Below are 15,174 nucleotides of genomic sequence, written 5' to 3'. Positions count from 1 at the left end.
AAGATGATACCTTGGCTCATACTTCACTTGTTTTTTTCTCTTTATTGTAGGCTGGTTACTCAGGAGTCAAGGATTCAAGATTCGGATGAACCAGGGATTTATACAGAGGCAATATATTTTCTGTCTAATAATCTATTCCGGTCCTAATTATTCCCAATTTTGTGTTTGCTTTTTTGACTGTCAAAACATATTGAGTGGATGTTTTTAGATAACTATCCACAATGACTAAGATCTCTTTCTTGAGCAATAACAGCTAATTTAGGCACCATCATTTTATGTGTGTACTTGGGATTGTGTTTTCTATTGTACACTACTTGGCATTTATCAACACTATTATAATGTTGACTCATATTAAGCTTTTAATCCACTATGACCTTCAGCTCCCTTTCCCCAGTACTTCTTCCTAGGCCAGTGGTCCCCAACGCAGTGCCCGCAGGTGCCATAGCACCCGCCAGGGCATTTATGTGTGCCCACCTAGTGACCAGGGCTGGCCCGAACCATTCTTGTGCCCTGGGCACACGGCACATGCGTAGCCCCCACCCTGGGCGCACAACAGCCCCAAAACATTGGGGACCACTGTCCTAGGCAGTCATTTCCCATTTTGTATGTGTGCACCTGATTACTCCACTGAGCATGGAACACTTTGCATTTGTCTTTATTGAATTTCATCCTGTTTATTTCAGACCATTTCTCAAGGTTGTCCAGATCATTTTGATTTTTAATCCTATCCTCTAATATGCTTCCACAACCCCTCCCAGTTTGGTATCTTCTGCACATTTTTTAAGTGCACTCTCTATGCCATTACCTAAACCATTGGTGAAGATAATGAACAGAACCAGATTTAGAATGGACCCTGTCAGGGCCCCACTTGATCTGCCCTTCCAGCTTGACTGTGAACCACTAATAACTTTTCCAGCCAGTTATGCACCCCCTTAACTCTATCTAGGTTGTATTTCCTTAGTTCATTTATGACACAGTCTCAACCACCTTACTGAGGCCAAGATATACCACATCTACTGCTTCCCCAATCCATAAGTCTTATTATCCTGTCAAAGAAAGTTATCAGCATGGGCACCATATGACTTTTTCATTTGGGGAGATTTATGTGGGCACCAGAAGCTCCCTAGGAAAGAGGAAGCCACCACAATTGAGACAGTTATTTTGCTTTCCCTCTCTACCTGAGGCCCTGCCATGACTCAACCACTCCTCCCCCTCCATGCACCTACCCCACTCTGCCTCTTATCACCCCTGCTCTTCCTTGGCCTTCGAGACACTCCCTACCCACTACTTGTCTTCTCTACCTTCTCCTCCAGGTTGCTCACCCTTAAAACAGGACAAAAGTGGTGGAGTTCTGCCTCTAACTGACTGGAACAGCTGTGGCACTTCTCTTCCTGCTGTGCTGATGCTGGAGCAACTCAGCTAATGGCTTGACAGCAGGAGTAGGGGTTTTAGACACAGGTCTATTGTGCCTCTGCTTTAATATATTCCAATGTGCATGTAGAATGCCTAATACAATCATGACTCAATCACAGTTGGGGCCCCAGTTGCTATTTTCATAGACATAAGTCCATTCAGAGTAAGGGTATGTCTACACTACCACCCTAGTTCGAACTAGGGTGGTAATGTAGGCAACTGGAGTTGCAAATGAAGCCCGGGATTTGAATTTCCCGGGCTTCATTTGCATCTCGCCGGGCGCCGCCATTTTTAAATGTCCGCTAGTGCGGACTCTGTGCCCATGGCTACACGCGGCACGGATTAGGTAGTTTGGACTAGGCTTCCTATTCTGAACTATCGTTACTCCTCGTTTCCCTCAAGGAGTAACGGTAGTTCGGAATAGGAAGCCTAGTCCAAACTACCTAGTCCGTGCCGCGTGTAGCCACACGGCACGGAGTCCGCACTAGTGGACATTTAAAAATGGCGGCGCCCGGCAAGATGCAAATGAAGCCCGGGAAATTCAAATCCCAGGCTTCATTTGCAACTCCGGTTGCCTACATTACCACCCTAGTTTGAACTAGGGTGGTAGTGTAGACATACCCTAAGGGATTAAAAAAATGCAAAGAATAAGAAAATGAGGAGAGCAGGAAATTAAGAGAGAAAGAGGAAAAACACAGAAGAGAAGAGCTAGGCCTCTACCTTGAAACAGATGAACATGCACATCCATTTAGATCCCTCAGAAGTAATGGGTTAAGTCAAGGTAATTCTGCCGTTTATTAACCATACAGAGATATCCAGTCATTATTAACATGCGTGGGGAAAAGCTATTCTTCAAACAATGCCCATACAAGAATGTGAACAAGAGTGTTGGTGTACAAACCATCCCTACTTGTTAATTGTTATTCAGTGTTTGCCATTTGTTGTTCCTTACAATCTTGTTTCCAAAATTTTTAATTGCCCAGTCAGAGAAATGGAGCACCAATAAAGGTTGGGATTTCTAGAAATAATAATAATTAATAATTAATATGTTTGAAGAACACCAGGATTAGTTTGCAAACAATCGGGACCAGAAAAAGAATTAAATTCTTGAAAGCCTTCATGCAATTCTTTGAGTGTGTTTTGTTGAGAGGCAGGTTTTACAATGAATTTACAGTTACCAGGAATAAAAATGCCACTTACCTATTTGAGACATTCTTGCAATAAAGATGAATTAGCTTCACATTGGCTACTTCACTTGCACATAAATAGGCTCTGTTCTTGCAATCTGTAAAATGTTTTGTTGATTTGGAAGTTTTTGCTGAGGTTGAAAATTTGCTTACTATTCTCAATTAATGTGTTGCATTTATTCCTAAAGATAAATTTTAACATTATTTTTACTAATCAGACACATCTCAATTAAAGAACAAAATGTTTCAGTGTTTGTGTTCAGAGCAGTAATGAATACCATACTTTAAATGTTAAAACAATTGGACAGAAAATGTCTCTTTTTTTTTGACCAAAAAAGGGTCAATAATTTCAGACTTTTTTTTTTAATTGTCACATAATTAAGTCAGCTCTAGCTCAGAAGAGAAATTTTTGGGACTTGATAAAAAGTTACAATTAATTCTAACTATAGACGGTTCGAAAACAAAATTTCTGTTCTGCACAGATCAAGGATTGCATACCCATGGAGACTTGTTGACATACTCAGGGTGCATCTAGACAACACCCTTCTGTCAGAATAAGCTACACAATTTGTGCTACGCAAATCATGTAGCTTATTCAGAGTCTCAATCAAATGAGCTTATTTTGAAATTGTCTCTGTGTAGACAACAAATAGAATAGATCATAAATTGTTTGAGAAATGGAATTTAGTTGCTATTTGGCTTGTTATAGATGTTTCCCCCTAGCCATCAGCTGAATGTTGAGAAGATATAATTAACTCTTTCAAACTTAATCTGTCATTTCAAATTTTTGGATAAGGGCTTAGCAGAGAGCTATTATGAGTCTTGTGAGTGTTAGATCTAATGCTGATTGAACAATTTTCAACTGAGCAGATTTTTGTTGGGAAATCAGATTTCTCAAAATGTCTTATGGGAATGTGTTGATTTCAATAATATTTTCAATGGTAAAAAAGTAAAATTTAATTTAAAAAATAGTAGAAGGTTTAATTTCAATAAGATAAAATGTTTTGTTTTGACTTTGTCATTTACTTTGGTGTGATTTAATATTTTATATCATTATCATAAAGTTTTAACTTACATTAATTTAAATGCTTTATCTTACCAAAATGAAACACTTTGATCTTTCTGAATTGATACTTTTCAGTGTGTTTTTTTTGTAGGAAATGCTGACTTCGTTCTGATTTGGAATTAAAAGAATTTTTCAAAAAAGTCAATGAAACAAAAATTTCATTTTCCAACTAGCTGTAGTTATAAAAATGCTATAATTAGTTCTATCAAATAAAAAATGAATTCAAGAGATTAATAGTGAACGACCGACAAATGTTTGATATGATATTGCCACCAATTCTGAATGGATCATTAACAGAAATCTCAATTTACCCATGAAAATGGTGAGCATTATAATATCTAGCCTGCCATGTGCCATAAAGTCTACATAAACTCTTGTTTTTTTACTACACTGATCTATAACTGGTGTAATCCTGATGCTACCTAGAAGCAAAAGAGTTGACAATGCTTTCTTGACCGTCATTTAGGGGGATTTTGGTGACTAGCACCAAACACATAAAGATACAGTCTGACAGTTTGACTTACTGTAAATTACATCTGGAAATGATTGAGAACAAATTGAGTTTTGAACTATTTTTAATAGACCGTAGAAGCATTTAGGATGGCTTGGTCTGATACTTCATAGATCTGAAGGTCAGAAGGGAGCATTGTGATGTGAACTTCTGAATAATATAGGCTCATAGAATTTCCCCCCAGTAGTTTGTCTACTGCACTTGATTATTCTTCTGTACCACAGAAATGAATAACTTGTTGTTGAATAATAATGTACTTTTTTGGATATCCGGATCCAGGCTCAAGTCAGTTGCTTCTCTGGAGGCCATGTTTTTTTGTCAGTGCCCAACAAGGAAACACAAGCACACAACAGACAGAGAAGGAAAAATTGGGCCAGACATTGGGGAGACTCTCCTTTAAGAAAGGGCCAAATGATCTTTAATATCCATTCCAGATACAGGCAGCATCCTAATTTTAAAATAATCAACAATGCTGCAAATGATTGGTGCATTTGTAACTGATTTTAAATTAACCCTTGGCATCATCAGCATTTGCAACAAAACTTGAAAGCATTGACAAAGTTCCTATCATATATATAGTAGCCCAGTGTCTGAGTCTGTAACGCCGAAATGCTGGCTGTTCCTTCTCGGGGGCGCTGTTGCCTGAAATGCTGGCTGTTCCCTCTGGGCGGCCTGTGCTGCATGGGGAGTGTGGGGCCCAAACAGCTGCTTGCGCCACTTGCTCCCCCGCGGCGGCCTGGCTGAGCGGATCAGAAGTCAGCTGAGCGCCACGGTGGGAGGGGAAAGAGGGCGGGGACATGCGGCATGACAGCGGCTCCAGGCCCCACTCCCTGTCCGTGAACATCATCGCCCCGCCCCCCTTTGCCTCCCGCTGTGGCGCTCGTCTGACTTCTGCACCGCTCAGCCAGGCCGCCGCGTGGGAGCAAGTGATGCAAGCGACTGTTTGGGCTCTGTGCTCCCCATGCAGCACGGGGAGTGTGGAGCCCAAACAGTCGTTTGGGCTCCGCGGTCCCCCAAGTGAGAGGCAGGAGGGGGAGACGAAGAGAAAGAGAGAGACAGAGAGAGAGGCAGGAGGCAGAGAAGAGCTGAGAGAGGGGGGGGGGAGGCAGTAGGAGGAGGAGGAGAGACAGAGAGAGACACGGAGCGAGAGACCGGAGGCTCAGGAGAGAAGACAGATGTGGAGGAGAGACCTGAAAATCCCATCTTATGATGGGCTAATTGGCTAGTTTCTTATACTGACAGAATAATTAAATATGGCATAGAACAGTAATAAGGAAGATTTTTAGCAACAATTCCATTAATCATAGAATAACCTGTTCTTTGAAGACATCACCACAACACATACAATGAGTCTTTATTGTACATATGGTATTACTGACACAGACTTACGACTCTACTGTGAGCAAAGCAAATTAGTATGCAAAATGTCAATATGATGTTGAATTAAATAGCACATTGTAAGGAAAGTAATTAAATTTCGTAAAATGAAATGAAATCCTAACTGAGCAGAATTGATTATCCTATAAACACAAAATGGATTAAAAGTTTGAGTCCCCCAATGTCTTGTCAAATTGCTAGATAGGTATAGGATGGTTTTAGAGCTAGTGAAATGATATAATACTTATAGGGCAAGAGTGGGGTGGGCAAATTCCAGCCCATGAGCTGGATCCAGTCCACAGGATTAGACACTGGTGGGCCATCACCTCTATCTTTCCCTACGCCTCTTCAGGTATTGGGCGATCGCAGCTCTTGTTGGCTGTGGATCACCATGCATTAGCATTTGCCTATTAAAATGACAGTTTGTCATGTGTAATGAAATACACACACTGATCACACTTCAGAATGTTTTTCCCATTTTGTGAGATTATATTAGTATGAGAGGTATTTCCCCTATTCAAAAACGAGAAACACCTCTGGAACCCGCAGTCTCTCAAAATGGCATGTAGACTACATGGCCATCCTTCTCTGTCACTCTGAGGGAGACTATGCTGCCTCACTGTCATGTATCTGTACAGGTGAGTTCAAAAGGAGAAATTAGCTGCACCTAGTGCTTTGAGCAGCAAACAATTAGTAGCTTCTAACCTGCAATCAAGGCAGAGTGGGTAAGTGGTCTAGGAGTCCCAGGACTTCACGCAGGGCAGCAAAGTGTTAGTAGGCTCTAACTTGCATCAGGGGGGTGCAGCTAAGCAATCTATGAGACCCGCCACCCAGGTTAGTGTGAACACCAACAAAGTCTAGAGTTTCCCAGCCAGGAGATGTGGACACTCCCACAAAGGTCCTTCCTGCACTGGTTTAAGCTGTCCCCCCCTTCAAAGAAAGAGCTAAACAGGAGCCCCTTTGTTATTTTAAATGCTCAGTCAGAGCTGAAATCTGTTGTGATAGGGACTGTGTTTCCACCTGGCCTGCTAAGAGATGAAAGCTGAAATCACTCAAGAGGGAGCAGTGTTTCTGCCCGGCTGCAAAGAGCTAAATATTACTAAGAGACTGATGTGCAGAGTTCACAGTAGAGAGGCAGGCGGCACCAGAAGGTGACTGACACCTGGCAAATGTGTGGCTGGTGAGGCAGAGGGGCACAGAAAGTGGTCAGCAGAGCGGTGGCGGTGAGATTCAACAAGCAGCCAGCAGGGTGGTTGGTAGAGAGGAACGGCAAGAATGGTGAGTGAACACCCATCAAGCAGCGCAGCAAGTAAGATGTCCCTTGATCTCCCCTACTCAGGGTGGAAACTGAACTCTGCGGATGCACCTCTGAACTCTAGGTCTCCAATGACCAAGGGCACCAACTGTGAGTAGGGTGCAGAGAAGGGTTGGGCACATGACAGAGACAATTGGGTTGCTGAACTTAAGGACCTGAGGGGAAAAGGACACTGCCTGACCTGTTTTGGGGAGGGTCTTTTACTCATGATTTATGTTGATGAGATCTGTTTGTGCTGTTTTCACAAATTAATGCCAAGTTACTTCCCTCCTTTTATTAAAGGTTTCTTTATTACACCCAGACTCTGCACTTGAGTGTGAAAATGTTGCTTCTCCATGTTGCCCAGGTGTGGCACGTGAATTTTCCAAGTTACTGGGTGGGGGCTGGAGCGGGCTCTGTGTTGGATCACTGGAAAGGAATCCTTAGATATTGAACCCGGACCTGGCTGCTGGCTCCACCTGGCAGAAGGGTTACATTTATGTAAAAATGCAGTAGACACTTTTGTTACTCCTTACCAGCTGAAAAAACAAGCCTGGATTTTTTCTTCTCTAGAGCTGCATTACAGCTCTTAATTATATTATATATGATCATGTTTTGCAATTCATTTTAGACACTCATATTTTTAAAGTATTCAAAATGCATAGGGTTATAAAGAAAATTGCATTATAGCTAGACATACACCAAAACAGTTAAACTGCTTTTCTGTACAGATTGTGCTTTGCTGAGTTTCGCCAGAAGAGGGTATAGTTTGGAACGAGCCTCACATCAGCTTGGAATTCCTATTGTGTTTAGAAACAGCAAAAGAAAAACAAGCACAAGTTTCTCCTCTGCATACTTCCTGTCACTGTGTGAACGAGTCAACATATAAACTCCAGATCTTAAAGTAAAAATAAACACAGAAGCTTTCCTTGAGTCCTTGGAGCTGAAGGCACAAACTGCAACAGCTTTCTGTGGGATCACCCTGCTGATTGTCTTTCAGAAAGAATGATCAATTATTTCACTTTTCATTAATCAGAACAAGGGATTTTTTTGAACTGACGCGACTGCCATTCTGAATAAATATTGTTTCAGAGGAAGAGAGAGAATGGACCCTGAAAAGAATCTCAAGCACTGAAGTAGAGGGTGAGTTTTGTTAGTGGTTTCTTTTTATCTGCTGGAGGAGTTGATTTCTTTCTAACGTCCCTGCTTCTACGCACAACAGCCTGATGACTTGTCTTTTCACTGCAGCTTGTTGCATATACCTTGCAAGGTTTTGCTGACTGCAGGTTTATTTCTGTAACCTTTTCTAGCATTACTCACAGTCATTTCAGTAAGATTTATAATATACATTACCTGGTCGTGATTTGCTTTCACAAAGAAGCTACAAACAGCAAAGATTTGGAAGCAAACTAAGAATTGATAGATATTAAAAATCAATAAAATTAAAATGGCAGGTGAATCTACATTTCCAGATGTGGACAGTAATGGATCTGAAAAAAATGAAGATGTAGAGATTATAGTCAATGTTGGTGGCGTTAGGCAGGTGCTATACGGAGAAAATCTGAACAGATATCCAGAAACAAGATTAGCAGAGTTGATCAACTGTTTATCAGGGGGATATGATACTATTTTTTCTCTTTGTGATGACTATGATCCTGGGAAAAGAGAATTTTATTTTGATAGAGATCCAGATGCTTTCAAATGCATCATTGATATATATTACTTTGGAGAAATTCACATGAAGAAAGGAATATGCCCTATATGTTTCAAGAATGAAATGGAATTTTGGAAAGTAGACCTTAAATTCTTGGATGACTGCTGCAAAACTCATCTGAGTGAAAAAAAGGAGGAACTGGAAGAAATAGCACGAAGAGTGCAATTAATTCTGGATGATTTGGGAATGGATGCTTCTGAAAATCGCTGGAAGAGATACCAGAAATGTATTTGGAAATTAATGGAGAAACCAGAATCGTCCTATTCAGCTAGAGTCATCGCAGTGTTGTCCTTTCTATTTATTTTAATCTCTTCTGTAGTGATGTGCCTGGGGACCATTCCAGAACTCCAGATAGTTGACTCTGAGGGAAATCATGTGGAACACCCTATGCTGGACAACATTGAGACAGCATGTATAGGCTGGTTTACCTTGGAGTATGTGCTTAGACTGATTTCTTCTCCTAATAAACTGCGCTTTGTGATTTCTTTCATGAATATTATTGATGCTTTTGCAATACTTCCCTTCTATGTCAGCTTGGTCTTGACCCACTTGGGTGCCAGAATGATGGAATTAACAAATGTTCAACAGGCAGTTCAAGCCCTTCGGATCATGAGGATTGCTAGAATTTTCAAACTGGCACGTCACTCTTCTGGGCTACAGACTTTAACCTATGCTCTTAAAAGAAGCTTTAAGGAGCTAGGACTGCTCCTTATGTACTTGGCTGTTGGAATTTTTGTCTTTTCTGCCCTTGGTTATACCATGGAGCAAAGTCACCCTGAAACCTTATTTAAAAGCATCCCCCAGTCATTTTGGTGGGCAATTATAACCATGACCACGGTGGGATATGGAGACATATATCCTAAGACAACATTGGGAAAACTGAATGCTGCCGTCAGTTTCCTTTGTGGGGTGATAGCTATTGCACTTCCCATCCATCCCATCATAAATAACTTTGTCAGATACTATAATAAACAGAGAGTTTTAGAAACAGCTGCCAAGCATGAACTGGAGCTGATGGAGTTATACTCAGGTGAGGGGAAAATTGGAAGCTCCAAGAATGAACTAGAGGATCTTATGAGGGAAGGCAAGGAGCATCCTTCATGGAGCAGACAGCTAAAAGTTTCCCACAGTGACACCTTCATTCATCTCCTATCAGATGAGAAACATTACAGGACCAGGCTTCAAAGCTGCAAATAAACTAAGTGGCTGTCACTGTTCAGCTATGGACTGGGACAAGCTGACAGTCTTCTATTGAAAAGATTAAAGGGACCTGTCATTGCTGAGAGAGCACTGCCTTTCTTTTCCAAACATGAATACAGATTATCCCTCACCGCCACTTCCTCAGAGGTTGGTAAGACTTTGTTTTTATTACCTGGAATATGATACTAGGAAGCAGTTGAGATGTGACTGGTTATAATTAATACATCCTGACAAAATCCATTTGTAACCATTTCAGAGATTGAAACCAGCTTCTTGAGCAGTAATATGTATAATTACTTGGATGTTAACTTTACAAACATCAAAATTCTGTATCTGTAATAATAAAGAATAACAATGCTGCAGAGAACTTGTGTTTCAGGCTTTGTTCAGTACTTTTGTCATTAGGACATTCAATCAAACTGCACTCATAGATGCTGGAATTAGGGGTGCAGCAGCATGCCCTGGTTTGAAGTGTTTTCCATCAGATACAGGGTTTACAGTTTGGTTCAATGATTCTCAGCACCGCCATGATACGAACTGTTTTGGACACCCCTGCTGTCGTTCCTAAAGCTTTTAGGTATCTAGTAAAATGTTATAAGCAGTGTTTTTATCCAAGTGTTAATTAAAAATATGATCACAGGCAGTGGCTGTGTGAGCCAGTCAAAAGATGGCTTCTACATTCTATAAATGCAATTATGGGTGACTTTTTGGATAACAACATCAGTCCTTATTTCTGTGAAAAATCTATTTTAAAATGTAACGAAGTTTTCTTTTGACTGAGGTGTGGAGCAGAATCAGTGCAGTGTGGTAGGGTTTTTAAAGCAAGTAAAACAAATGTTAGTCTTTACTGAATTACAACAGAAACATCTGCTTTTACAATTGTAGTGACTTTCAGGTTTTTTGAACTCAATCACTTTTATAAAAATAATTTCTTATAATTCAGTATAAAACTGAGCCAGATTGACCCTGGGAGTTAAATTATACCCAAAACAAAGAATTTCAAATCACTGTAAAATACATATAAAGAAGCTGGCAATAAAAATTAAAATCATTATAACATTTATGGTGATGAATTGCTCATGAAATAGAACAAAGCTTTGCTTTATTTTCTTAAATAAAAGTAAACATCTTTCATACTTGTAAAAGCTGCTTGGTTTTATTATGGTTAATTCAGCATGTAACAGGTTAATTTATTAAAACAACATAGACACTAAGCCTTAAGCTCAATCCTGCAATCCCTGTGCAAGCAACACTTCCACTGAAATTAGAGTGAATTTTGGTGAAGTGTAAGGCATGACATCCATGGGTCTGATTTTCCATTCAGTTACAGCAGTTTTATATTGGGGCAATTAAATTAAAAGCAACATTTACATTATTATAAAACTGGTGTAATGGAGTAGAAAATCTGCACCTCATATGTTAAATATTAACAGCGTGAGTCCAAATAGTTAAAAACAAAGAAACAAAAGACTTCTGTGCCACCCTGTCCCTGCCCATATTATTTATTTATATTACATTATAAGCATAGCATCACCTACGCCAACTGAAATACGATGAGATATGAGATAGTTCCTACTTTTAGGTAAGTTACTCCTACACAGGGCCAGGAAAACTCAGTGAGGGCTGAATGCTGCCCAAAAGAAGTTAAGATCCTAATTTCTATTGAAAGTAAATGGAAGCTATGAGCCTAACTCCTTTTGAGCAACCCAGTCCCAAGTTCTTTAAAGTTCTTTCACCTCATAAACACATTTCCTGTGCTCTGTGTTGATGTTGGAGACTACCTGGAGGAATACGGCCATCTGTACACAGGCTGTTTGCAGGGTTGGTGGGGGAAATTATATAACATTTGCCATTGTTTCCCACTCTCCAGGCTCAGCCCTAGTCCAGCCCAGCTCCACCTCATCCAACCCATTTACAGATCCCCTTGTGGTGATGACAAGGGGAAGGAAAAACAATGCCTCTTGGGTGACACTTCCACATTCCATATAGTCTTGGAGGCTGGGTCAATTGGATGCCCACACTTTCATCTGTGAAAGTGGAGGGTTTCATAAGTCCCTTATTCTTCCCCAACTTGTGACCTAAATTCCCCCTTATTATGGCCTAATGGTCAGCAATTTCCATCTAAGCTTCAAACTCGTTTTGTTTTACAATTGCAGAAGAGCGAGCAGGATGTGAAGCAATATTCATTGATATTTTGTTTTTTCTATAAATGGGAATATTAATATTTTTTCATTACCTCACAGGGAGGCATTAGGACGAATTAATGTTTGCAAAGCACTCTGAAAATGGGAAACAAAAATGCTAAATAATATCATTAGTATTGTTCATTAGCATAACCACTTGCTGCTACAGTATACAATTGACTTAATAGAGTATTAGATAAAGGAATAGCCTATTATTTTTTTAAGAGTAATCTTATTAACTTATTTCTTCAATTAGGTATGGTCCTGAGCCCAGGGTGGTGCTACACCATGGGAGAAAGCATTTCAGGCAGCACTGTGGCCCAGACACACAGCTCTGAGGCACCACTCCTCCCTGCTCCTTTCTTGCTCAGAGGATAAGTTAGGTACTGTAGTTTTCAAAGGTCAAAATGACTATCCCCATCAAGCCTGACTGGAGACCCTAGTCAGCAAGCGAAGGGGGTGGGAGAGGGTGAAACCAATGCTCTGTCCACTTCCAGCCTCTCTCTCACCCGCCTGCTGGAGAGAACATTCAGAGAGCAGGAGCTGAACACAGAATCAGGTCCAAATTGACAAAGTGTATAGTTCTTACTCGCCTGTGCAGGGCAGAGTCTCCTCCTCCTCCTCTGCTAGGTCAACAAAACCTGGGCACTGTCTCTCCCTAAGAGCTTAGTCCAGCCCAAGTTCTGAGGGTGCTGGTCTATGGAAGGTCTGTGATCTTTTCAGCCATGGTGGCTGCTCTCTGTTCCAAGCTGGGAGTAACTGCTATGGCAGCAGTCACATAATTCAGGGGTAAGGCCCACTTCCCTCTCCCATAAAGGTCACTGGGAATTTGGCTACTGACTTCAAGGAAAAGCGGATTGGTCACTCGGCTATTAGCAACTGTGCAGGGCTGCTCCTGCCCAATGAATCCACCCAGGCCATTGCCATAGAATTTAGGCTTGCAGGAATAATATCAGCAGGTGCATTACACATCCCCAGATGTCTCAGCAATCTTATCTCCAACAGGGAGCAGAAGTAGGAGTGCGTGGCCCTGGAAATTCAGTCCTCTCACCTGAATAAAATTAGAGATGAGGGAAAGGAGCCTCCCAAGCAAAACTCCCACACACGCACTCTCAGTCCCTCTAATACCACAGATCTGGATCCCCTGCAGATTCCAGCCATTTCACCTTCTTCTCTCCCTGCTGCCTCCAGACTCACAGGTAAGTGAAGGGAACGGGTCTCACCTCCCACAAAGATGAGTGGGAGCTAGGGGTGGTGCCAACCTCTTCCTGATGGGAGAGCTGAGGTGGGCGGGGCTATACATCCTGTGGGCACACATTTTTTCTTACAATTTTAACAATATGCACATAATACGTGTTTTATCTATGTTATCCTCAAAAGGAGAATAAACATAAATACGGACAGATCAGTGTATACAAACATCTATGGCAGCTCACTGGTGCAATTTTTATTCACAGAAAATCAGTAGGAAAAATATCTAAGCAAATAAACAAATAATTAATTACCATATTAACAATAAGAAACAGATCCAAAGTTCTGGAGAAAGTTATTGGTTCAATAATACCATTAGCTAGTTATTTTAAATCTAAGAATGTGCTGTTTTATATTTCAAAGTTAGCCATGTGCACACACAAAGAAAATAAAACAAAACCACACACCATACTATGTGAAGGAAAACAAACAACAGCTGCAGGCAATGTGTGGAGGGGTAGCACAAGGGGGCATGTGCCCCAAGTGCTGTGGATTGGAGGGACTAGCCAGCAACTAACAAGGAGACTACAGGGGGTGGGGAGGAAGAGGCAGAGATGCCTGGTGCCCAGAGCAGGTGTTTCAGGGCTCCTCTCACATTCACTGGCAGTGTATCGCTCAGGGGACCTCACCGAAGCAGAGTGATGCAGCCAGGAAGCAAAGTTAATTGGAGTTGCTGTGCTTTGCATGCCCTGCTGCTGCTGGTGAGTGTGGGAAGGGGCCTGACCGGCGCTGCTGGTACTGACCTCTGGCCCTGCTAGTCCCCCTGGCCACATCTCTTGGGGGAGATGGAAAAGGTGCATCAGGGGCAGAGCAAGGACAGGGAAGAGGCTGGGAGTGGGAGAGGCAGGACCTGAGGTGGAGGCCACACACCTTTTCCCCCTACCTGAGTGAACTTTTGTATTTCCATACCAGCCAAGGCAAAATCCAATCAAATGCAAACAATCTGAAAATTCAAAAAAATGTTAAGTGACTGAACATTCTGGCACTGATTCAGGAAAGTACTTAAAACTGTGCTTAACTTTAAGAACAAGTAGTCCCATTAACGATGCAATGCTTAAAGTTTAAAGATAAGCACATACTTAAGTGCTTTAATGGGTCAGCATCTTGTAGGACTGAGGCCTATAATATCAGTCATTAAACTTTTGAGAGAGGGATGCAAATGAAGACATTCGAAATTGTAAATGAATCCGGAATTTAAATATCCCACACTTCATTTGCATAATCGCGTTATGGCGCTATTTTAAAATAACAGACGCTGTTAAGATGCAGTTATTTTGAGAGAAAATCCTTCTCTCAAAATAACCCTTATTCCTCATACAATGAGGTTCACCAGTTATTTTGAGAGAAGGGTTTTCTCTCAAAATAACCGCGTTTTAACAGCGTCTGTTATTCCGAAATAGCGCTATTTTGAAATAGCACCATAACGCAATTATGCAAATGAAGCACGGGATATTTAAATCCCGGATTCATTTGCAATATCGAATGTCTTCATTTGCACCCCTCTCTCAAAAGAAGGTGCAAGTGTAGACATACCATATGCCTTTCCTCAAGCTCCCACCTCTTCCTGCTCCTGACCCACCACAATTCCAGCCCTAAATTACCCATGGAACGGGCAGCTATAGCCCCCTGCAAAGCATTGCCTCTAGTTGGGACTATTAGGGGACCTTACAATGGAGTTACTTCATACAGAGGTCTGTGGAAAAGCCTAGAGCAACAAGTCCAGAGCAGGGTGAGGAGAGGACAAGCTGGAGGAAAGCCAGTCACAGCAGGTAGGAGGCTGGAAGTTAATTTACCTCAGCTCCCCATCTCCCTGAACAGTTCCACTCTTCACTGTTGTGGAACAAGGTGTATTTCTTTTAGTCTTTGGGCAGCAAGCCAAACTGTTTCCTGGCTAGGTTATTCACTGGGCAGCTTCTATATACAGCCATCCAGGGTTTGTGAACCTTCAGAAAGCACTGCCTGTTTACATCTGGCAACA

The 15,174-nt window shown here is 41.5% G+C and overlaps 1 protein-coding gene across 1 annotated transcript; it reads left to right on the top strand.

The window, feature by feature from the left end:
- The first annotated feature begins 7,638 nt into the window (after nucleotides 1-7,638).
- KCNF1 (potassium voltage-gated channel modifier subfamily F member 1) lies at nucleotides 7,639-10,814 on the top strand. The gene has a single exon (XM_075923497.2). It carries the CDS (start codon nucleotides 8,296-8,298, stop codon nucleotides 9,757-9,759), a length of 1,464 nt encoding a protein of 487 aa, XP_075779612.1. The 5' UTR covers nucleotides 7,639-8,295; the 3' UTR covers nucleotides 9,760-10,814.
- Nucleotides 10,815-15,174: the final 4,360 nt, after the last annotated feature.

The sequence above is a fragment of the Pelodiscus sinensis genome, chromosome 3 (assembly GCF_052426305.1).
Source record: "Pelodiscus sinensis isolate ZL-2025 chromosome 3, ASM5242630v1, whole genome shotgun sequence".
NCBI lineage: Eukaryota > Metazoa > Chordata > Testudines > Trionychidae > Pelodiscus > Pelodiscus sinensis.
The sequence above is the reverse complement of the archived record's forward strand: the minus strand, read 5'-3'. Positions and strand labels throughout refer to the sequence as shown.

Bases quoted from the DNA above. Each gene is read 5' to 3' on its own strand.
- KCNF1 (XM_075923497.2), top strand. From the start codon at position 8,296: ATGGCAGGTGAATCTACATTTCCAGATGTGGACAGTAATGGATCTGAA.